The 25,013-nt window shown below is 39.1% G+C and overlaps 1 protein-coding gene across 2 annotated transcripts; it reads right to left on the minus strand.

The window, feature by feature from the left end:
• Nucleotides 1–4,509: 4,509 nt before the first annotated feature.
• On the minus strand, nucleotides 4,510–24,671 carry LOC100693476 (gamma-aminobutyric acid receptor subunit rho-2). Of its 2 annotated transcripts, XM_003456025.5 has the most exons (10): nucleotides 24,280–24,671; nucleotides 22,075–22,143; nucleotides 21,071–21,177; nucleotides 14,492–14,559; nucleotides 9,788–10,011; nucleotides 9,621–9,703; nucleotides 8,153–8,293; nucleotides 5,813–5,965; nucleotides 5,430–5,638; nucleotides 4,510–5,344 (listed from the first exon to the last, which is right to left on the minus strand). In XM_003456025.5, exons 1-10 carry the CDS (start codon nucleotides 24,399–24,401, stop codon nucleotides 5,030–5,032), a joined length of 1,491 nt encoding a protein of 496 aa, XP_003456073.2. In that variant the 5' UTR covers nucleotides 24,402–24,671; the 3' UTR covers nucleotides 4,510–5,029. The 2 variants fall into 2 exon arrangements, with proteins under 2 accessions (XP_003456073.2, XP_025755045.1); XM_025899260.1 differs by lacking the exon at nucleotides 24,280–24,671 and having other exon boundaries at nucleotides 14,492–15,252; nucleotides 22,075–22,107.
• Nucleotides 24,672–25,013: the final 342 nt, after the last annotated feature.

Below are 25,013 nucleotides of genomic sequence, written 5' to 3' on the forward strand. Positions count from 1 at the left end.
ACAGTTACCAAGAACACAACTGGTAACACACTATGCTATAATGGATTGAAATTTTGCAGTGCTCACAAGGTGCCCCAGCTCAAAAATGCAAATGTGTAGGCCCATCTTAAGTTTGTAAGACACCATTTAAAGGATTTAGAGAAGGCTTGGGAGAATGTGCTGTGGTCAGAATAAAACCAAAATCTAATTTTTTTGGCTTCAACTCAACCCACCATCTTTGAAGAAAGAAAATTGTATGATGCAACTACCATGATCCCTCCCAGTCAGGCATAAAAGTAGAAACACTATACTTTTGGGCTGTTTTTCTGCTAAGGGTAAAGGACGATTTCATTGAGGGGTTGATGGATGGGGCAATGTACCACAAAATATTGGATGAGAACCACCCTCCCTCTACCAGAACAATGAAGATGGGAAGTGGATCGGTCTTCCAACATGACAATGACCCAACATACCACCAAAGCAAAAGGGGAAGAGCTGGCACATAGCACTTCTCTACAGAAACACTCATAATGCTTTATTAAACACACCTCATTTACCCATATATATTCATACAAGTACTATGCGCTTTTTATCGAATATTAAAAGTCTTTTAACCGCATTGGATGACTCTTGGTTCAGTATCTTACCCAAGGGTACTTTGGCGTATAGACTGGAGTAACAAGGGATCGAACCACCATGCTTGCAACTAGTACCTCTTGTGCTACAGTCACCCTTGTTTAGAGAGTTTCTGTAAAGGGGAGTGGCCAAAATCCTGAGATATGTGCAAACCTAGTCACCAACTACAAGCAACATCTTAACACTGTACTTGCCAACAAGGGTTTTTCCACCAATTATTGAGTCATGTTTTGCTTGAGAATCAGATACTTATTTCACTCAATGACGTGCACATCAGCTGATAAAATTAAACTACCGTAAATTTTAGAGCCTGTTGCAAATGAGCAAACTTACATTTTTTACCCCACTGTAAATGAGGATTTTTCTTAATGTGTGAATCATGCAAAAGTACCCTAGTGGATTACCAGAATAAAAATGTACAAACACCAACTTGAACTAGGCTTGCTACTTTACATACCTTTGCTTTATGCTAAGCTAAACCAATTATGTAAATAAATAAAAGAACTCCTTAAACTGTCAAACTGTATATCTGTCAGAAATGGATACAGCACGTAAAATAACTATTGAACAAGTCATCAGTTTACTAAGTAAATATATTTCTGAAAGCGCTATTGACATTGAAATTTTCACCAGATGCTAGTAATAACACATTCCAATCCACACAAGGTAGACAATAATAAAGTAGACCCTATTATTGTAGGGTCTACCTTATTATTGTAGGGTCTACCTTACAATATAAAGCGCCTTGAGGCGACTGTTGTTGTGATTTGGTGCTATATAAATAAAATTGAATTGAGCTAAAGAAATCAAACCACAGATATCATAAATTATGTGTAAAATGAAAAATGACACAGGGAAAAAGTATTGAACATGGTTACTGAAATGTATTTATAAAAGCTGTTGGTGGTGATGACAGCTTCAAGGCGCCTCCTGTATGGAGAAACAGGAGGTGAAAAGTTGCATGTATTGCTCAGGTGAGTTTCTTTCACACAAACAGTCTTCAAATCCTGAAGGTTCTGCGGGCCCTTTATGTGAACTCTGAGCTTTAGTTCTCTCCATAGGTTTTCAGTTGGATTCAGGTCAGGTGATTGACTGGACCATTCTAGCAGCTTTACTTTCTTTTTCTGAAACCAGCTGAGTTTCCTTGACTGTGTGTTTGGGATCATTGTCTTCCTGAGATATCCAACTTCCATTCATCCTTCCTTCAGTTATGTCCGTTACTTATCGTTTCTTTGAAACAATTCTACATCTTTCTGCTGCTCTCCACAAATGGTCCTTGGCTCCTGGACAACTCTTCTGATAATTTCTTTTACTCCTCTGTCTGAAATCTTGAAGGGAACACCTGGTAGTGGCTGCTTTATGGTGGAATTATATTCTTTCCATTTCTGGATTATGGCCCCAACAGTGCTCCTGGGAACCTTCAGTAGTTTAGAAATTCTTTTGTAACCAATGCAACAATAAGGTTGCAAAGATCTCAAGATCGTTTTACCCATCATGAGATGTTTATTGTGCGACTCCTTGATAATAAGACACCTTTTTATAAGGCCTTCAGTTGGGACTGAACCCGCTGATATGAATTTACACTAAGTGGCAGGATTGCTTTCTAATAACTAGATTTCAGCTGCTGTCATCACTTTACATGGCTTTCTTGCACATGTTGTTCATGTGTTCAATACTTTTCCCATGTGTCATTTCTCATGATTATACATAACTTAATTTATGGACATCTATTATTGGATTTCTTTGCATGTGGGGATTGGATGGGTTGTTACAGGCATCTGGTGAGAATTTCATGTCAGTAGCACCTTAGAGAGATATTTACTTAAAAAATTGGTGAAGTGTTCAATAATTTACTCACTGTATCTTTGTAGGAACTATCTGCTTAAAATACAGTAGTCTCGTGACGGATGAAATCACACACATCATAGCATAATCAGTCTACTGTTAACTTCTAGTCACCTACCTTCTAGTCACCAAAATATGTATATGAAAACAATGTTCACTTAAGGCGGTTCAAGTTGATTACATCACTGGTAAATCTTTCTATGTTTTAAAGTTCTTTCTAAGAAAAATACATCTAGGAAGATATTATATTCCATGTCTTGCAGCATTCACCAACCAGTTTCTGTATAAGCCCTGTTTCCTGCAACTTGCCTGCAATGCCACATGGATCCAGTACTGGTGCAAATAAATAATAAAACATTAAACAAATAAAACGTGGTGAATTTAAAAATCCTATAAATACATAATCAAAAAACTTTGTTCAGCAACGTTAATGAATTGTACTTTAAATCCCACACAGTTGCAACATCTTGTCATTTAATGGATTGTTTTACTATAGAAATGCCAACAGTAGTCGATGGGGAACATAGGCCAGCTACATTTACTTCAGTCACTTTGACTTAAAAGCTATCGCTGAAGTCAGTGTGCTGTTAAAGGAAGGGTGGTATTAAGTTCACTTAGTGCTTCAGTATCCAACTGCTTTGGACAAATTCAGATACATGACTCAGTCAAATCCAGTGACTACAGAGGCAATAGCAGCCAAATTATATTCTCATTTTAGTCATGACGATTGAGAGGTTAACACACTTCAGTGTTATTCCAGGAAGCCTGGACAGGGGCTGGTTGCATAGAGACAGGCTAGATTTAACTGTCCAAAAGTACTTTTGTTGTGCGAAATCTGCAGGTTAAACTTCCATCTAAATGAAGAGCAACTCCAACATCCAACAAATCACAAGAAAATCAATGTCTGTTTCTGTCCACAAATGATATTTAAATATTGGGACCTAGCTGCTCACTGATTCATTAGTCAGTAATACTAAACCATTGCAGAAAATGTGTTTATATGTTTTACAGATCAAACTGAAAAATAATGTGGAAAACCATGACAAATTGAAAAAAATAGAAAACAGATTTTTGCAGGGTCTATACCCTACAACATAACATGCCTTGGGGCAACTATTTTTGTAATTTGGGATTTTATGAATACAATAGAATTGAATTTAATAGAAACAGAAAACAACCATATTATTAACCACAAAGTACATTGCAAGAGTTCTTAGCAAGAGTTACCCCAGTTATCATGTTGACTTGGAAACAAAGGGATAGGCCGTTGCTACTAATAGAAAACAACTAAGATACACATGTTAGACTGAATGAACAAAATAAAATTGAATAGAATATCAGTCCATCAAACTTCACTCATGTCAGACAATCTGACATATCTGATAATCACAAGTGAAAGTACCTTAACTGCAGATAGTGCAGTTCCATCAGGTAGTTGAGTTAAGGTTTATATGTGAGCCAGCATGAATGGCAGAGGTCTGAAATTTGGTCACCTAAATGGAATGAAAATTGTTTTTCATAGTATGTTTTACACCTGTACTTGATCTATGACAAGCCAAAATATTTGCTGTGAAAATGGTCTGTTTTAAAAAGTCCAAAAATCTCCAAATGAACATTTGAGGTGGAATAAACCACTCAGATTATTTGTAAACTTGTAAACTGAGCTAAGTTCTATTTATTAAGCTGAAACTCTATATTACTGAAAGACCATCAAGGACAAAATTCAGTGGTGAGAGATTGTAGATGAAACTTTCTGCTGAAGTTACCATAAAACACAGAACAAGATGCAAACAAGACTGTATCCAGCAAACTGACATCTTTGTGAAAGAGCCAAAAGTATCACCACTGTTACCCTTGGGGTGCTGTAGCAAACTTTTTAGGCTCAAGATTAACCTGTTTATTAGAGCAGCGGTCCCCGACCTTTTTTGCGCCACGGAGCGGTTTATGTCTGACAATATTTTCACGGACTGGCCTTTAAGGTGTTGCAGATAAATACAACAAAATAAAACCAGTACCGGTACCAGAAAAAAGATTTATTCATATCGAACAGGAAAAGACCCAGGGAAACCGAGTTAACGATAAAAAATAACAATAAAAACCAATAAAATCCCTGAAAACCATAAATTTCACACCCAAGCCTCAACTCTTGCGGCCCGGTACCAAACGGCTCACGGAACTGGTCTGTGGTTCGGGGGTTGAGGACCGCTGTATTAGAGTGAATGTGCAACCAGCCCCATGAGTTTTCTCTCAGCGTGACTTGGGTACATATTAGCTTATGAGGCAGGAACAGAAGGTCTTTTGCTGCCATGATGCCAGGTCTCTCTTGGAAATGAGTTTTGAATCTCAGTGAGATTTTTACCTGGATAAATAAAGGATTAATTAATAAAAATTAAAAAATAAGCTATATCCAATGTCCAGTCCAACAATGAAATGGGTAGATGTAGTATTCACACCCAGATGTCTTTGATAGGTCATCCTGGCAAACTTGAACAGGTAAACCTCGGGCTTACATCCAACAGAATGGTTTCACAGTAATTTTCTTTCACTACTATAATTTGAGCTAAAATTCTCAACAGTACACACACCAGTAGATCAGGTTGAAGAGGATATATGCGCCTGGGAAAATCATACGAGAGTATGTGTCAATGGCGTGGGTGTTCTGAATGATCCGGAAGCCACGGATGCCCTTCTTCTTGGTGCCAGTGGACTCGTTGTCCAAAGACAGATGCACTACCATCTGTTCCTGTTTATCTGATATGTCCTCGGCAACCATCGAGGCTCTTGTGTATCCCGCCAGACTGTTGGCATCTTCCTCACTGTATGTCCCATCTAGCATCATGGTCTTGGTATGGGGCATGCCACATGTGCAAGGGAGTGTCTGGGACTAGGTGAAATAGACAAAAGGAATCATAATTAAAAAGGTTTGATCACTGTTTGAGATGTGTGAGTTTTGTAAAAGGTGCCTGTACCTGTTCTTTAACTTTTTCTCTGAGTTTGCGGTCTTTCCCATCCCTCAAAGTTGTCAGGTAGTTTACGGCAGCGTATTCTAGCACAGACAGGAAGACGAAGACAAAACTGACCCAGAGGTAAATGTCCACAGCTTTGATGTAGGAGACCCTGGGCATGGAAGCATTCACTCCAGTAATGATGGTGGACATGGTGAGCACCGTAGTTATACCTGAAGAGCATACAAGGTCTTGTTAGCGCAGCAGTCAATGAACTACGACAGAGGGTCATTTTAATGGCCAAAAAGAGCTAACCGATTTACATTTTCACATTTTCACATCTGATGTCCTTAGGAAACATATTCAGTTTTAACAGGCAACAGTTACAATGATGCAGATCCTCTTACCTAATGAGACTCTGGCAGGGACAGCCCTGCGGTCAATCCAGAAGGACACCCAGGACAGCATCACCATTAGAGTAGCAGGGAAGTAGGTCTGCAGTAGAAAAAAGAAGATGTGACGCCGCAGCGTGAAGTTGATGTACAGACGGTTGTACCAACCTGGAGATAGAATAAGTGAGGAATGAGTAAAACACAATATACTTTTTGCTTTATGTGATAGAGGTAAAGCAGAAAAAAATAAGGTAAAATGACAGAACATGAGAAAATTAACTTATGAATTAAAAATTAAAAGCTCTTGAAAGCTATTTGGTCTTTCCTTAGGTTGGAATGGAAGAAACTGCTTCTGTTGACAGAAGGAGTTTCTGTAATTAATTGATTGATTGCAGTATTGTGTGGTGGCTTTTACAGAAAGGCAAGCAGAGATGATTATTAACAACTTTATCACAGTCCATCTTCTCTACACCGTACATGTTAGCCAAGGTGGTTATTTAGAAGTAGAATGGGAGGCAGAGCCTTCAGTTTTCAGGCTCCTCTTCTATGGAACCAGCTTCTAGTTTGGATTCGGGAGACAGACACTATCTGTACTTTTAAGATTAGGCTTAAAGCTTTCCTTTTTGCTAAATCATATAGTTAGGGCTGGATCAGGTGACCCTGAATCCTCCCTTAGGTATGCTGCCATAGGTGTAGGCTGCTGGGGGATTCCCATGATGCACTGGGTGCTTCTTCTTCACTCACTATGTGTTAATAGACCTCTCAGCATTGAATCATTCTTGTTATTAATCTCTGGCTCTCTTCCACAGCATGTCTTTTATCCTGCCTTCCTTCTCTCACCCCAACGAATCGCAGCAGATGGCCCCGCCCCTCCCTGAGCCTGGTTCTGCCGGAGGTTTCTTCCTGTTAAAAGGGAGTTTTTCATTCCCACTATCACCAAAGTGCTTGCTCATAGGGGGTCATGTGATTGTTGGGTTTTTCTCTATATGTATTATTGAAGGGTCTACCTTACAATGCAAAGCGCCTTGAGGTGACTGTTGTTGTGATTTAGTGCTGTGTAAATGAAAGTGAATTGAACTGAATTGAATTGAATGAAGGTGGTTAGCAACTGCAAACTTATCTGTTCTGCTGCTAAATCACTGAATCTTATTTACTTGCTAATGCTAACTGAGTTTCCATAACACATTGAAATTGATCTAAGAGCAGCAAAAGTCTTAAGTGCCTTTAGGCAACTGTTGTTGGGATTTTGGACTATAGAAATAAAACTTAATTGAACTAAAAGCTGAGCCAACGGCAGCTTGCCTCGCGTGCTCCTCTCTCATCAGTTTACACTCAAAGACCAGAGATTTATTCACAATTGACACATGCAAACCACCAGAATAAAGCTGCTGGCCTCTCAGCCTGCCCAGCTCCAGTCATTGTTACTGGGAGATGGACATGCTCTAAGAGACAGAGACACACTTTACTACGAGATGAAATAAGCACAGCTTTCAGCGGCAATATCTGACTGTGGCCACAAGATGGCAGTAATGTAAGGGCCAGATGTACATATTAATTGACAGACTAGGACTTTTTGACAGCACTGTCTGAGATGAAAATTGCTCTAGTTTGGTAAGTTTAAACGTATAAATTTCTACTTTTAGGTTTGACAAGGCAAATGCACTTGTACTAATCTACTGATGGATAGCCAATGCGGAACTCTAATCTGTTTGCCACATGGGCACACAGCCTACCTGTGGGAACCAGAAATCTGGCTGGGTTATAGGGGATCTACTTATTACTAACCTATGTATTTTACTCAGAGACATCCAAATTAGTTAGTTTATAACTTTGTTATGTTTGCATTGTGTTTTCTAATTATTTATTTTTTCATTGATATTGTGGCTCTTCATTAAATTAAACTAGAGAGATTGTTTACTTTTTTTGTAAGTGTTCAAACTGACAAATTTAGCAGGAAATCAAAGAGTTTTTTTCCTCCACTCTATGAACATGTTTTGGGATTTTTTAACTTGCCCCACTGAGGTTCAGCTCAGTCAGCAGGATGACTTCTGACTGTAATAGCTGGATCTGGCTGAGCCATCAGCAGACATCAGAGGAAATATGTAAACCTCTCCCAACTTAGTTTGGCTTAGTTTACTGATTAAACATGAAATTAACTCTAGAATCTCTCCCAGATAATCATAATGTTGATGCTAAAACAGGATTTTCATATATGGCCCCTCAACAATATACAGGGACTTAAGATTATTTCCCCTAAATCTTCGGTTTTTGTGGAGCAGTTGTAAGAGTGACCAATCTAGTCTTACACAAAATATGTATGTATAAGTGAAATTTGGGTTTGTTTTCCTTCTCAACCTGTGCTGCTGTAGAAAGCCAGCCTGGAGGTAGTGTGAAACTTCTGAATCAGGAACTGAGACAGAGAAATCCTGTCATCTGTGCTCAGGGACTCATCGCCACTTTTCCAATAAAGCATCAGGTCCTCATCTGTGTAAGCATCTGCAGGACAGAAAGTAGGAATGGAAACAGCAGTCATTTGAATGGACATAGCTGGACCTGTGATAAGCAAATAGAGCAAATTCATAAATTCAATAAAAGCTTGTATTCTGCTGATGGCTGAGTTTCAAATAAAAACTAAACTAATACTACTAATAATAATCAATTCACAATTTATTAACCACCGCCCCTCTTTGTTGTAGGTTTGCTCATTTACACAAAAATAAACAGTCTCTAATTTTTATGGTTGTCTTTTCAATGAAGAAAGACAGAATATCAACCAAAAAGCTGAAATTGATTTGCATATCATTAAGGGAAAAGTACACAAATAATAAATAGATCTCCTACAGTCCAGCCAGAATTCTGGCTTCCATAGATGGGTTCTGTGCCAATGTGGCATACACTTAACCAGTTACAGACAGTCCTGATCTCAACTAAGTTTGTGTATAAAGCACACCTGTCCACAGAATCAATTCCAGCTTCTCCATCACCGCTGGCAAGACCAAAGAGCTGTCAATGGATATCAAGAACAAGGCTGTAGATCTGCATGATGTTATAGAGGGCTACAAGACCATCATTGGTGAGAAGGTGACACTTGTTGATGCAATTATTCGAAAATGGAAGAGTGGAGCTCAATGCAAGATTTTACTTTATGGGGTGAAGACGATTATGAGAAAGGTGGTGGATCAGCCTAAAACTACACGGGAGGGGTCTGTTAACGATCTGAAGGCAGATGGGATCACAGTCAGCGAGAATACCATTAGTAAGACACTACACTGTAATGGACTGAAATCTTACAGCACCCAAAAGGTCTCCCCACTCAAGAAGGCATCTGTGTAGACCCACCTTAAGTTGGCCATGAACATCTAAACGATTCAGAGAAGGCCTGGGAGAAAGCGCTGTGGTCAGATGAAACCAAAATTGAGTTCTTTGGTATCAGCTGTGTTTGCAAAGAGAATTGCTGAGTATGACCCAAAGTCTTCCCACAGTTAAACACAGATGTGGAAACATGATGTTGTGTGACTTTTTCTGCTAAGGTAGATGACGACTTCACCGCATTGACACTGCAAATCTTGGATGACACCGTCCTTCTAGCATGACAGTCACCTAAACCATACCACAAGGCAACAAAGGAGTGGCTAAAGAAGAAGCAAATTAACATCATGGAGTTGGCTAGCAGGTCTCCACTTTTGGTTTGGATTTTTGGTTGACATTCTGAAACTGTTCATTTCTTTGTGAGTGAACTTAGAAATTTAGCAGGGGATAAAATTATTATTTCCCCCACTGCATAGCAGCACAAGATGGAGTCTCGTGGTCTAAGAATACTTACAGCTCTCCAGCTCCAGTGTACATGTCTGTGAGTCCAGAGGGAAACGACTAAAATCCATGTTGCAAGCTGCAGTAACTGTTACTCTGTGGAATTAAAAGCAGAATATAAACCTTAGTAACTCTACACAGGTGGCTCTTTCTTGCAAGGCATTTGTTTCCTGTCTTCACCTCAGGCTGTAAAGAACATGACCATCTGGGAAGACCCTTAACATGATGTTGTCAGTAGTGGTGTCGTGGATGAAGGACCTCTTGGAATGGACAAAGAACACATCAGGTACCCATATTTTCTTCACCAGGCGACCATCAAAGGTCATGCTTTTGTTTGTAGCGCTTGGGAATGCCAGCCTTTCATCTTTCCAGTAGTGCCTCAGGTACAGAGTCATGGTGAAGTCCTGAGATAATGGGAGAAAGAAGACAGCATTGGGATTAAAAGGTCTTGCTATCCCTAATTTATTGATTTTTTCCTGGGATTACATCACTGCAGCCAGTGGCTGCTGGATTTTTGAAGTTGTTTACAGATAAATGTACAGTAAGCCAAAATGCTGAACATATGTTAACCAAGTACAGTCCGCAGGCTTCATTTGGTCCTAGAATACCCTTTTTTTTCTCCTTCGTCCTCTACGTTGCTCTGTAGGCAGGAATGGTTACGCCCGTGCATGCCCCCTCCACACCACAGATAATCTTTTGTCCTGTTCTCATAGTATTACAATTATATAACAACAGATTTATAATGACTAATGACTGTAGCAACATGTACTCTTGGCACCAAGTGAACAAGTACCTTTGATGTTGCATAAGACCAGTTTAGGGGCATGTCTGAGTCTTTCACATGATTAATAACTTATGTCTACTAATCAGAGATGATTCCACCTTTAAAGATCTGAAGTATGTGTTCTTGCATATTTCCAGTTCATGGTTTTAATAACCCATATACTGGTATATTGGGTGATGTAAACTTTTGCTTCATGGTTTTTTTTTTTTATATCACTGTCAAAAGCAAAACTGCTTTGTAAGAATAAATTGAATTTTCTGTCTTTTACTAATTACAAATTGGATTTAACAGAAACAAAATAGCATATTTTCTTGTGTCACTAAATACTGTGCTGAGGGTTTTTGTTGCTACAGTCTGGTATAATTTAGTGTCTAATGCTACCTAATAACAGTGAGTGTTAGACAGCAACCACTGGAGTATTACAGAGCATGTTTTCTGTCTTTATGGCTGTCATTAAAGCATACTGAATGGCTTGCATTAAGCAATGAAAAGTAAACTCTGGCCAGAAATATACAGTATATTATGTTGTCTAACAGTGGGTTTAGTGATATACATGAAATACGACAGACAGTGACTACATCCATGCATTCATTTTCTTCCACTCATCCAGGCTGGGTTGCAAGGACACCCAGACCTCCCTCTCTCCAGTCACCTCCTCCCACTCATCTGGGGGAACACAGAGGCATTCCCAGGCTAGCTGAGAAATTGAATTCCTTCAGCATGTCCTGGGTCTGTCCTGTGCCCTTATTCCAGTAGGACATGCCCAAAACACGTCACCTAGGTAATACCCAGGTATCCTTATGACCACAGCTGAGGGATCAGAGTGCAGACTGACTGGTAAAGCTTTGTTATTATGCTTTTTATCACAATGGACCAATGCAGCATCTGCATCACAGTAGCCATGGCCCCAATCTGTCTGTTAATCTCCCACTTCCTTCTTCCCTGACCCATGAATAAGTTACTGCTCTTGGAGCAGTAACTTGTCCCTGACAATACTTTCTGCACAGCACTGTAGTTTAAACTCAAACTCACACACCTCCAAAGATACAGGTGAAATCAGTCCTGACAAACAGTTTTTGCCTTGTGTACTGCCTCCTCTTCTCTTTACATCCATTCTCACCCTTAAAACTTCAGACTGTTTTCAGTGTGTAGGGCAGACTTGGGCTGGTTGTCACGTTGCTTATTACCGCCACACTAGAAGGCACTGTGACACTTTGTTGATATCACATATTTAACCATCACGAGCTGTCCATTTTACAGTGATCATTTTTTAAAACACAAATAGACTGAGTTGAGGAGGTATTTTATGTCATTTCTATAGGGTCGGAGTAATTTCATATGTTGGCTACCTGGTCTCAGAGCGGCTGCTCATCTCAGTGAGCCAAACCAGTTCTCATCCCAAACAGAGATATGATGAGAGAAAAAACGTGAAGTGTGAATTAGAAGCTGAATAGTCTGCTGAAAAGGGGTGAAGAAATTGAACTGTGTGCTGTAAAGAGGTGAAGAAGCTGAATCGGATATTAGAAAAGTTGCTGAAATCATACAAACTTTGCAGAAATGTAATAAATTAGCAGAAATATTAAACAAGCAACCGGTCAGCTGAAAAAAGCTGCACAATATAAAATTCTCTGAGCTTGAACTATCTGCTGAAAATATGCTGCCATGGGCAAGATCCGAACCTGCCTGCCCTCAGAACAGCTGCTCATCTCACTGAGCTAAAGCACAGCTCACCCCAGTGAGCTAAATCAACTACTGGAAAGCTCCATCATTAAGGCCTCTGATATTTAATATGACTTTGCACCAACAAAGTTGCAGTGGCACAGAAAGTCACAATCTCAAAGCCCTGGAGTAAAACCACTCAAGCCAATGCAGACTGGTTTAGTTGCTTCCTCAAACACTGCCCTACTCTTGCCATTCGACCGCCACAGACCACAAGCTCGGCACACACTACAAGTTTCAACAGGGAGAATGCTGGCATGTTCTTTGACAACCAGGAACAGATCATGTTGAAATACAGATTTGTATTGAATAACTTGTGGAACAAAGCATAAGGGGGAGGGTCATCATATCCTTCATATTCATATTCCCTCCAAATTGCTCACGTAAACTCAATCCCCTGGACGGGTCAAATATGGATCTTTTAAAAAGTAAGCCAACTCTGCCCGTGATGCCTGGATACTGCAAAATGATATTCTGAGGATTGTGGCCATTTCGTTCCCAGTAACTGCAACACCTATCAACATCCAGTATTGTTCAGGGTAAGTGGCATCTACCCAGTAAATAGAGATATCTTTCAGGAATTTGAGTTCGCCCAAACTTTATCTTCCAACCTTAACAGGGCCAGTGCCTGGCTCCTCCTACCTCCACTGAACGGAACAGAAATGTGCACACAAATTCTTCCCAGCCCTCCACAAGTGGAGCCCCTATTAAAGTGAAGCAGAACAAGACCAGGAAGAGAGCAGTTCTCTGATGATGAGGAGTGCTTCTGCTTGGTAGGTACGTAGGTCGTACGTAGGTTAGGGGTTCACAACAATTATCAATGGTATAACTTCATAGTTTAAATACAAGGGGCATTGGGTGATATTAATTTGTAAACTAAATGATATTATTAAAAAAATTGTACTGTTGCGGACCACTAGAGGGCTCCACTCACACCCAGTATCGAGGAAGTGTGTTGCTGTGTTTTGTGGCGCGATGTGTTCAGTTGATGTAGGAAGAGGAATAAAGCAGGAGTGAGAACTAATAGCTCCGTGTCGTCTGTTTACCTCCACAGTACATTTTTTATTAAATCATAATTTTTACTGATATCTCATTGAAATCTCTAGAGACAACCAACCCCATAGCGAGGTTGGTTGTCACAACATGTTAGTATTATTGATGCTTAATTAATTTTTATTAAAATTAATTACAAAGATTTAAAACATACCCATTTTGAGCCATTACCTTAAGCTTAATGAAGGAGTAGTTATTGAAGGTTGTTTTAATGATCAGCAATTTATGCAAGAGTAAAAAGCCAGCCCTGATCTACCCTACACTTAGCATATTTTAGCCATGGTCTCTCATAAATTGGACTTGGACAATGCTATGGAATATTTTTTCTAACATGTTTATTAAGCACTAGGTTTTAAAAAAATGTAGAAATGAGGCATAATATTTAGATTATAATAAAAAAAAAAAACCTATTTTAGTTTGTAAAACTCCCATTCTCTCAATTCAGATAAAATCTACCTCAATTCCAAGGCTTGACACACAAGTCATGTTAATCTTGGACCCTCTGTTTGAATTCCATATTGTAAAAAGCAAGTTGGTGAGACGGGACAGTTTGGTTTGTGTCCTGGGAAATTTGTGCTATGTTGTGTGATTAGTTTCATTTTTAGGTCAGAGGGCCCGGTGGTCAGAGGGCCCGGTGGCGCCAGTGTCCGGCAGCCTCGCCTCTGTCAGTGCGCCCCAGGGTGGCTGTGGCTACAACGTAGCTTGCCATCACCAGTGTGTGAATGTGTGTGTGAATGGGTGAATGACTGGATATGTAAAGCGCTTTGGGGTCCTTAGGGACTAGAAAAGCGCTATATAAATACAGACCATTTACCATTTACCATTTTAGGCACTAAGAACTACTTGGTAAGATTATGGCATGGTTGAAAATTTGCCCCTGGGCTCCACATGATACTTATGCTGTGTGTCTAATTGAGGTACCAAGTGGACTGTTGGGATTATTGGCATAACCTGTTGTGTTTCACACTTCATTCATTGCAGTAATGAAACCACTTATTTATATAGCTCCAGACATCTGGACATTACTACAGCAGTCTCCTACCAGCTCTGGAAATTTTGATGTCCAAGTCATTGGCACTGTTTTGTATTTGTGCCACACATTTAGGTGACGAGATGCTGGGTGCACAACAGAACTAGCACTTCCCATAATCACTATTCCAGTATTCTAATTGAATGGGGTCACATGTCTGATAACACAGTCAATTTTGCATGTCTCTTAAACTTCACTGTCCATTAAACATTCAGCCTTACAGGTACTTTATCCAAATACGTGTTAAGCTACATTTTGTGTAATGCAAATTTACATTTAATGCATTTAAAATACTTACCATGTCTACCTCTGATATGCTGTCCAAACTCTCCACCTGAACGTCCACCCCAACAGGGACAGCTGGACCTTCAGATATAAACAAACAAATCTGAAGTAGTGGCAAAAGTACATACATTCTGTACTTAAGTAGAAGTGCAGATAGTAGTGTTAAAAATACTCCAGTAAAAATTGAAGTACTAATTAAACTTCTTTACTCAAGTATGAAAAACTATCGGCTCTGAAATGTACTCAGAGTAAGAAAGTAAAGTAGCTCCTTGAAGAACATTTTTACCACCTATTTTTATGCAAAACTAACTGAATCCTGTGCTATATTAATGTCATGATAAAATAACATTAGTATATAAGAATATCAACTTTATTTCAGTCTAATTTTAATTCTAATACAGGTCCTCAGCTTGAATCAGTTAAGTGGAGCAAAATAAAAACATAGCTCTATTTTCTGTTGCCTGCGTTGTAGTGGGTGATTTTGCCTCTAAATAGGAAAATGAGCAGGGAAGAGGTTAAAGCAGACTTGGTAAAATCAGTTCAATAAGGACATATCATTAAAGAATGAATTGATTTATTGATGAACAGAAGTTAGACAGATGTATTTAGCGCTTAGACTCCGATGGCCCGTCTCGGCAGAACGGAACCTCAGCTGTGAGAGGGACCCCCCCCCCCCCCAGAGCCTAGATGCTGGTGGTGGAGATGAAGGTGGCTTGAGTGGAGCTTGAGTGATGAGAGGTGGAGATGGGAAGGAGGTGGGTTGCACAAATGCATCTGCGAAGGAGAAAGACAGATGCACATTGAAATTTAAAGTGCGTAGCCAGGCCAGGAGAAGGTGATTGGACTAGACCAGCGATGACACGACCAGCTTGCCACCATGGGAAAGTGGAAGTGATAAGGCTTAAATTTCGCTAGCAGCACCTGTGACGGACAGATTTGAGGTCACAGATCTTCCTTATTGAACTTATGCATAAGTTTCATTTGTAATGGCTCAGGGTGGGGAAAAGAATCACAACTCACAATAATTTCTATTGAGAGCTCCGATGGATTTTCCTAATGCACAAGCTATGATCAGCTGATCTGGGCTACTACTGCCCTGATGTTCAGTGCTCTTTGAGGATTTACACAACTGAACTGAACAAGATATGAGCAGATGTTTCATGAGGTGTCCTGGCTGATTTTCATCCTCTACACTGACAGTAAACTGTTTATGCTGTCTTTATATTATACACGCTACAGCTGGTATGAAGGTTGAATAACAGAACAGCATGAGAGAGGTGTGGAGGGGCATGAAGTCACATGACCATTTGAAATGACCTGCCACTTAAAAAAATATTACTCCCTTTATGTTCACTCTTCTTCTATAGGACTAGTTGGTACTGCAACTGCAGTTTATGGACACACACAGTTGTTCTGGTATTGTGCCAATAAATAAAATAAAATAATAATAATAACAATGATAATAAATAAATAAACACTGGCCCACTTTAACCCCTGACTATGGCACATCCCTTTCACCCTTGGTGATTAATACTCGAACAGGACTGTCTCCTGTGTTACTGTTTAGGCTCAAATCGCTGTGATGTTTAAAGTTAAAATAACACATTAAACCAAAGGTAACAAGTCCGTTTTGAAAATGTAAGGAGTAGAAATTACAGATACTTGTTAAAAAATTCGGGGAGTAAAAGTAAAAATTACAGTACAAATACTTCATTACTTCCCACCTCTGTAAATGGTATATTACAACACTGGAAATAAGACAATGAGAATAAGTAGAACCTAGAGTACTTTCATTATTGTCTTTAGTCTTTATTGCCCAAGGATAGAAAATGTGCAGGCGCATCCCTGTGTGCAGAGGAATAAGCACACCTAAAAAGCTATTTACAAATTAATATTTACAAATTAATAATAGTGAAGACATCTATTAAAATCACATTGCTTTTGAAACATTATCCAAAAAGCTAGAACACTGTGCAAACTGTAAATAAAAAGAGGTACAAATGATTTTCTAATAATTAACTGTATATTCAACTGAAATTATAAAATGAAAAAATAACCAGATTGTCACTGACATTTGAAATCCTGCAAACAAATTTTAAATTTGTTGTTAACATATTTTAAAGATGCTAAGACAGTGATTACAAGCCAAGGAAACATGCTACCTTAAAAAAAACCTTATTAAGTTCACCTTGACCTTAATAAGTAAGTAATTAATAGTAATAGTTCATCATAATTCAAAGACTGGACAAGGCCTGTACAAAAAGTTTAACCAGTAAATAATAGTATTTCTCATTGCCAAACTGCAAAAACCTAGATTTCATCATCTATAGTACAAATATTTAGACAATCAAGAAAAGTCTGTGCATAGAGGTCAAGCTGAAATAAATAGCTAGCAGGTAGCACTGCTGTCATGGTCCAGGGTCGCTGATCCAGTGTTTTAAGTTTTTGTTGTAGACTCATTCTTCCTTCTTTTGGATTTAAGAGATGACTTATGGTCAAATTTTGTAATATTTAGTTTCGAGTATAATATTTTGTAGTGCCTCTGAGTTCTGTTTCTATTTCTTGGTTTCTTATGTTATTATGTTATATCCCTGTCGTGTCCAGTCTGTCCCAGGTTCGTCTTTTTGTTTTGTCGTCACTGTCTCCTGTGACATGTCAGTCTTGTCTCCTTTTTTATCTACCTTTCTTGTTCCCCCATAATGTCCCTGTCTCTGTCTTGTCTCCATGGTCCCTGTTTAACTGTGTCCAGTTTGTATGTCTTAGTCTTGGTTGCAGTGTTAGTTTTATTTTGACAGTCCCTCGTCTCGTGTGCATTGTATTTGGTTTTGCTTCCCCTTGTTTAATTAGTCAGATTCAATTCAGCTGTGTTTCCCCGGGTGTTGGCACTCTGACATAATCACCTCTTGTTTATTTAAAGCCTCAGTTTGCTTCTGTTATTTGTCACGTCCTCCCTCAAGCTGTGTCTCTCGCTGTGTGCCTCCAGTTAGGTGCCTCTCGTCAGATTATTTGTTGCTGCCTTATGTTATGTTTACTTTGAAGTTCTCAGCAGTAAAGCTCCTTTCGAATTTTAAATCTTGCTTTGTGAATCCTACATTTGGGCCCTACTCTCCCCACTACACAGTGGAGCCTTGACAACTGCTTTAAGAAGAGACATAGATCTGTATTGGCTCATAAACTCTTCTATAAACTATTGCTTATGGACACAGTTTGTCACTGCATCCACAAACGCAAGTTTAAACTCCACCAGGAAAACACAAGATCTCAAAGTTGAACACTGTCCTGGAAATTTCTTCCTTTTGGCCAGACTCTGGTCTGACTTAAAGGAAGACATGTTGAAAACGATGGACACCGAATCCTGAGCGGTAAAGTCTATGGTGCACTAATGCACATTTAGTAACTTGCACATCTGTAAAGGCAACAATAAAATTGAACTATGCGCAGGCATTTTTTTTTCATGCTTATATTAGTAAGATGATGACAAACTTCTGATGTTTCTGTTGTTTCTGATGACATAAACTAGGTATGCTAAGATATTCTTTAATTTCAATAGAAATGTGACATCAGATGTGATGCAGTCACTCTGATGATCTGCAAACTTGCTTTCAGTGCATTCCCTTACGCAATCCTAAAATAACAGGCTGGAGTATCCTGTTAAAGCCATTAGTAATAACTGGTAATTTCACATGAAAGGTTGAGTTAGGCAGAACACGGCATTCTCATGTTTGTTCCTCTGTGTTGTTTAGCTGATGAGATGATTATATTTAAGGCCAGTCTGGGATTTAGAGGGATATGGAAGAGTATCCTAGCAGGCTCATAACCGATAGAAACAAATTCACACAGCAGTCTGTCGTTTCTGTATTAAAGTCACATTGGCTGCTGTGGTGTTGTTAATCTCTGCAGCAGTGAGAGAGTCAGCCTTACATAACTGGTTGCACAGCAAAGCTGCTACCTGGAAGAAGGGATAGTAACTCGTGCCCAGCTCCAGCTGTCAGTGTTCTCCCCTCTCTTACTCACATCATATGTCACATGTCACGTTCCGGACTCACTATAACTCCTCCTGAAGACACGCCCCTTACACTGACATAACACTAGATGCCTGCAGAGAAAAAGCCTCAGCTAGCAGTGCTTTTGGAGCAGGATTGCCTAATTTCTGGCTACAGCCAAAGTCCATTTTGAGCCAAACAGAGTGACAAGGAAACAGCAGTGGTCTATCCAGAGGAGGAATACAAGTTTTCATGTTCAATAAATTACTGAGAATGTAATGCAGGTGTCTGTTCTTCTTCCAAACATTTATAGACTGACGAGCTAGTTGCATGAAATGTCCTATGTGTGGATTTGCTAACAAATCAAAAGTGCACAATCCGTATGCATTTATCATGCTACATACGTGCTGTGGAAATGTGTTTGATTTCTTACATTTTGGCATATTTGTCACAAATACATGTTTCAGATCACAAAACAGAGTAAGTACAAAATGTGCCACAGTGTTGGCATGATGGCAGTGGCGTGATAAGTTTTCACCCAGGGAACAACGGTTTGCATTTCCTGTAATTTTAACTTTTGTTTTAAATTTTAAAAATCCATATACATATATATGTTTTTAGCTGCTGTGTCAGTTACATTGGAGTTATACAAAAATGTAATCTTTTTGATAAAGAATAAGGAAAGTCTAGTCAACTAGTAGGTGGCATTTACTCATTCTGGAGCAGATTTATGAAACTCATAGCAACACAGTAGTAACAGCACATTTATGATGCTAATAACATTCCAATGACTTTTAGCATAGTCAACTGGTAGACAACCTCTTTTCAGTGGTAGAGTAAACACTGACATCTATGTTTTTACCTTTTTGATGTTTAATTTGTTTGATGTTTCAGTTTTTCTTTTTGGAACAAAAATGGTTTTTAAAATAGATTTTATTATTATTAGTCACTCATGTGCTTTTACAAGTTTGATTCTTGGGATGAGCCTTTCTTTTCCATTTCTACATTATCAACAGTAGATTTATATACAGAAAAATACTTTTGCTGTATGGCCTGTGGAGCTCTAAGGAGCTTGGAAAGAAAGCTTCTTTGAGTTTCTTGAAGACATTTCACCTCCTATCCGAAAAACTTCTTCAGATTTAAGGCCAGTTGTTGGAGAGTCCCAGGTATTTAAGCCCTAGTGGGGGCGTCCCACTATCATCGACCCACTATTGACTATTGATCCTGTGCCTCAGCACATGTGCACATGTGGGGCTGCTATTTATCTAGTTCTTTTGTGTGCTAAATTGACCAGACCAAAACCAAAAAACCAAACCACCCATCAATCTTTCCTTTGTTTCTGTCTATTCAAATGGTGCAGTGCGGATTTTAAGGAGTGTCTCCCTACATCCGTAATGTGATTGATTCTGAAGCACGAGTTCATTTTTAAATACTAATCAACTGCTTTTTATAGAGTCACATATCTAAGATTACAGCTGTAATTTTTCCTAGTCAGCCTTAGTTTTGAGGGCTTGAATTATTATCTTGCCCCTTCACCAGAATAGAGGGAGAAAACACTTTGTCCATTCCATGCTGAACTCTGTGTGGATTAACAACTGTAAATCCACTGTTGGTTGACTGTGCTTAGATTAGACAACTAGGCCTGTGCATTAAGCAGTGATTTTACTCTGCTGCGAACATAGACACAGACAGCTGGAGGAATAATCATTCCTGTTATACTTCTTTGAAGTCCTTGCAACACATGCATATTAAGTGCATTGCATTGCTTGTGGAACATAAAGTCCCTGCTGATGGGGTCGCAAATTCCTTAAAAAATTGTCATGCACGTAGATGTCCACTCCAAACCTCATGCTCAGTGTCTAAAGATGACATTTATGCAAACCTTGGCAGTTCACAGACAATGAAAATGTAACACAGTAAAACCAGAAAGAAATACCATTGCAGAGTTCCTCAGAGTGACATTGGTGACATAAAAATCATACGGTCTCAATACTAGAAATAGAACCGATCCATACAAGTGTATCTGCCCTGCTACTGTTCATCTATTAAATGTATCTCACCACAGTCCAATGGGAGCAGTGCAGGTGCTTTAATTATAAGCACAGTAACCCTATTAGCTCTCCTTATACACTGCTGATGATAAACCTTGTGTACTGTCACATTCTGATATACATTTTAGAAGCAGTTCAAACACTGAACAGTTCTTTCATTAGTTACACTCCAGTCGCTACTTTTAAAGCCAGAAGGAACTGCAACAGCTGGTGCACACTCTGACTTCTTCCTCATTTAAATGATTGCACGAGAGTCTCACAGGAATCACGTGTTAAAGAGCACAACTGATCATGGAATGTTCTTTCTTTTTCCTTCTTTAAACTAAGGATTATGAGGGTGTGTTGGTCAAGAAGGAAAGAGTCAGACTGGCGTCAACATTGACTTTAGATTGAACAAAATTTGGAGCAATAGACTGAGAGACTTTGTTAGTGAAGCGCTGAGGTGACATATCCAGTTGCCTTTGTAGGTTTTCTATATTTCTCAGAAAACACGTCTTTAAAGAAATCAAGAACACATTACTCTTATCATGATGGAAATTAGCAGCTATTGGAGCTTACCTGCGAATGCGGGCCTCATGGTGAAATCGTGTTCATCAATGCGCAGGAGGTGGCTGGTCTTTACCTTCCGGGTTTTAGTTCCATCCACAACTTTCTTTGATAGAGGACTGATGACAAGAACCAGACAGAGAAAAAACTAAGAAGAACTAAAATTTGGAATTAAGAAGTAGTGAACCTTTGTAAAAAGCAAAAACTGTCAGGTGCCCATGACTCAAATCATTCATTACTCCTCATATTCGTCAGTAAACGATCTCTTCATATTGATCTTTCAATTCAGCAGTGGTGGACAACATCCACAATCCTCACTCATTGCAAAACACATACCAGATTTTCTATGAACCCAACAGGCTGATGATCCACAGCTCAACATTTGGGCTAAATTAGAAGGAGACTGCTCTGTGACAAAATAAGTCAATAGTTCAGCTGTGTAATTAGCTTATTATTACTTATTACCTTTATGATTTAAAATTAAATGACCTCTGCCTGCATGTGTGAGCTGAACCTGTCACCCTGGTTGCCTAGAAACCTCGACTTTCTAATGTGATAATTTGTCTATACTAGGCCAAACCGTCAGCTTTTCTAACTCTGACTAGAAGGAAAAAGAAAGTAAAAATGAAATCAAGAAGTAGTACCACATGAGACTCTAAAAGTAGTGTGCTGTTTACTAATGCGGATGTTGTCACCCTTAAACTAGAAAGACTCCTGTTGTTTTATTAACGGTCACAATGATAATTCTGTTATGAACAAACAACCATTACACTATCCAAAAAGAAAAAAAAAAAAATCTTGGCTACTTTCTTTTCAAACTTTGTTTTTGTGACCCATAATTAATTTGCAAACATTTTTTTCTTTAAATTTACAAATGTAATTGTGATTGAGTGTGATGAATACATTTTTAATTATAATTATTATTATGGAAAGATTGTGGTCACAGTTAAAAACAAATGTGAACAATTAATTGCAACACTGGAATGCCGGGCATAAAAGACAAATGTGTTACACACCCGTCCACCATCCTGGTCTCTGAGCCTGGCCTTCCAACAACAACAGTGTCAGGTGTTCCAGCAAGTTCCCTATAAGACATATATTTATATTCAAATGAAAAATCTTTAGGAACTATGTGCATTAATAAAAGTCAACTAAATTAAATCACATAATATTTTGCAAAGTTACAAAATATAACACAATAAATCTAATACATATAAATAGCTCAATTAATAAAGACGTTTTACTCTTAAATCTTGTGGGAGATGAGTTGTTGCAAGTTAAAGTCACACAGTTAAATGCAATGCAAAGGTTGATGGATGCACATTTCTGAATTTTGGTGACAAAATAACACACTATATTAAGTTGCTGTCACTTGTGGTATGAATGGATCAAAACACTCCTAGAATACCCATAGCCTCACATTCTTAATAAAGTGGTTGAGTTTTCTTTCTGTCTCTGTAGATAAAAGGTACACTGCTTCATTTTAGCTGCAAAATACTCCATTTCAGTGAGTATTTTAGGGCACTCACCCAGAACACCAGGGTGCCTCATTGATAGGTTTTATTAATTTATGAACAACAATGGAGCTCTGCCACACAGAGGAACAAAACAGATTGTGGTATATACACTGCATGTTTGTCAAGACTGACACTGAATTGCTTTAGACATATGGAGAGGAGCGATGCTAGATATGTGGACTGGAAAAGATTGAATGGATGAGCTATTGTGGTGACCCTTATGAGTTGCAACCAACTCTATTTACATATAAAATGAAGAAAGAAAAGCAGTTAGCAAGTGTCCAAATAATTATGATCAACAAACACTGTAAGAGCCCAGTTACAGGTGCAGCAAAAATAAAATTAGAAAAACGAGTATTAAAATACTCTTTTTTACATACTCTGTGTGAAAGGCAGGTTAAGGACTGCAGGCTCAGGGATACTCAAGAAAAACTGCATACATACAGACTAGGAACACTGGGAAACTACTGGAAGGGCAAAAGGGACACAGGGGAGACACAGGGGAGACACATAGCATGACGGTTTATGACACGACGAGGAACTGAGGGAAACTGGGGGATTAAGTACACGTGTGACATAATTAGCTAGAGCTGGAACACACAAGGAAACACAAGTGAGCTAAATTGGAGAAACAAGGGTGAAACAAAGCTGAGCACAAGGCACACGAGACCAGGGACTGGTAGAAAATTAAGACAGGAAGTGCAGAATGTAGACTTGACATGTTAACAAACAGAGAGAATGTTGATATACAAGAGGGATGCTTGGAAGGAAAAAACACAGAGATGTGACTAAGACAAACTGGACATGAGAAGGAACTAGCTGAGACTAGAAACTAGAAATATCAATAACTCACCTATGAACAATGGGGAATAATACTAAACACAGGGGAAGACTAAAGAATGACATCATCATCATAACATCATAACTCAGAACTGAATCAAGAACACACAAAAACTGGGAAAAAAACAGGAACCATGACACATGTGAAATCAGGAATAATCAGCAACAGATCAAAAATGAAAAGGAAAACTGAATTATTACAGAAGAAACTAAAGGAAACGTGAGTCTGTAATCAGACGTTACAGTATCAGCATCAGTAACTTGCACAGCTTGTTAGCCAAAGAGATTAAATCCAGGATATAGAGTCATGGAGTGCTCCTGGGAAAGGGTAGAGAGCTGACAATCAGCGAACGATAGCAGCCAAATAACAGGCAGAATGATAATTCCTAAAATTCTTGACCCGCTCCTGCTCCCTTCACAGAACTCTTGATAACTAAAATAACATCTGTATAACACGCTGTATCTCCAAGGATGGTTTTCTTTGCTGTAGATGATTTCACGAAGCTCGAGGACAGCGGATTGCTGTTCTATGGCTGTTTTTTACGCACGGTTTGGTTGCATAAACACGCAGTTAGTTACCACTCAAAAATGAAGTGGACTGCAAATTGGTAAAATGTATTTAGCCACGGGGAATTTGCACTTGAATGCTGTGATTCTATATGTTCGTAGAAAGAAATACTTAAATATGCTGTTCAGTGCCACACTAATGTTTTGATATGATGGATGAACCACGAGTGATTTCCCTTGATGTGCTAAAAGATTTACGTCACATTGCTTTTTCATTTCATTTGGGTTTTTTTGTTGTTGTTGTTGTTTTGTTTGTTTTTTTTGTTTCTTTAAAATAAAACGAAAAAGAGAACTTACTTTGCTGGCTTATGAGTCCCGGCCGGTGCCGACCACCGTTTTTTCCTACTTCTGTGTTTCCGGCATTCACCGATCAGACTGACACACAAAACTAGAAGCAGGACCCTGGTGTAACGCGGCATGGTGAGTTAGAAGTCCAGCTGAGAGTCGATTAGCGACGTTTTCCTTCCACGTGCAGCACCCTCTGTGAGCCGTACCATGTTTCTGTCTAAAGCAGGAAGACGATCGAGCTTGAGAGTCAAGAGACTGTGGTGAAGAGTGCGCCAGCTGCTTCGCAGAGAGAGACTGATGGTGAAGACTGATAAGCGCTGTGATTGGTCATCAAACTCCAGAGGTGCTTTTCGTGGATAGGAGCGCGCAGCTTCAGGACCACATGTAGTGTCACATGATATAATCAAATACATAAACAAGCACATAAACATAATGAACACCTGACGAGCTGGGAGTGATCGTTGTAGTAATATTAACCTTCCTGTCGTGTTCGAATAAGAATGAAAAACAATATTTGCGAGCTACACTCCTTAGATTAGTTCCAGTCAGCTGTATGACTGTCCGGCATTTGCGATATCATTTTCAGTTTAGAATAGGAGATATATATATATATTATAAAATCAGTGGTTTCGCCAAAATCCTCTACTGTCAGTCAAGACATGATTCTCTACAGTAAATTTCTTCCCAGATAATCTGACGTCATCTCAGCTCCAAAATTTCCAACTTGTGGGTGTTGAGGGCGA

Source organism: Oreochromis niloticus, linkage group LG15, assembly GCF_001858045.2.
Source record: "Oreochromis niloticus isolate F11D_XX linkage group LG15, O_niloticus_UMD_NMBU, whole genome shotgun sequence".
NCBI classification, from domain to species: Eukaryota; Metazoa; Chordata; class Actinopteri; order Cichliformes; family Cichlidae; genus Oreochromis; species Oreochromis niloticus.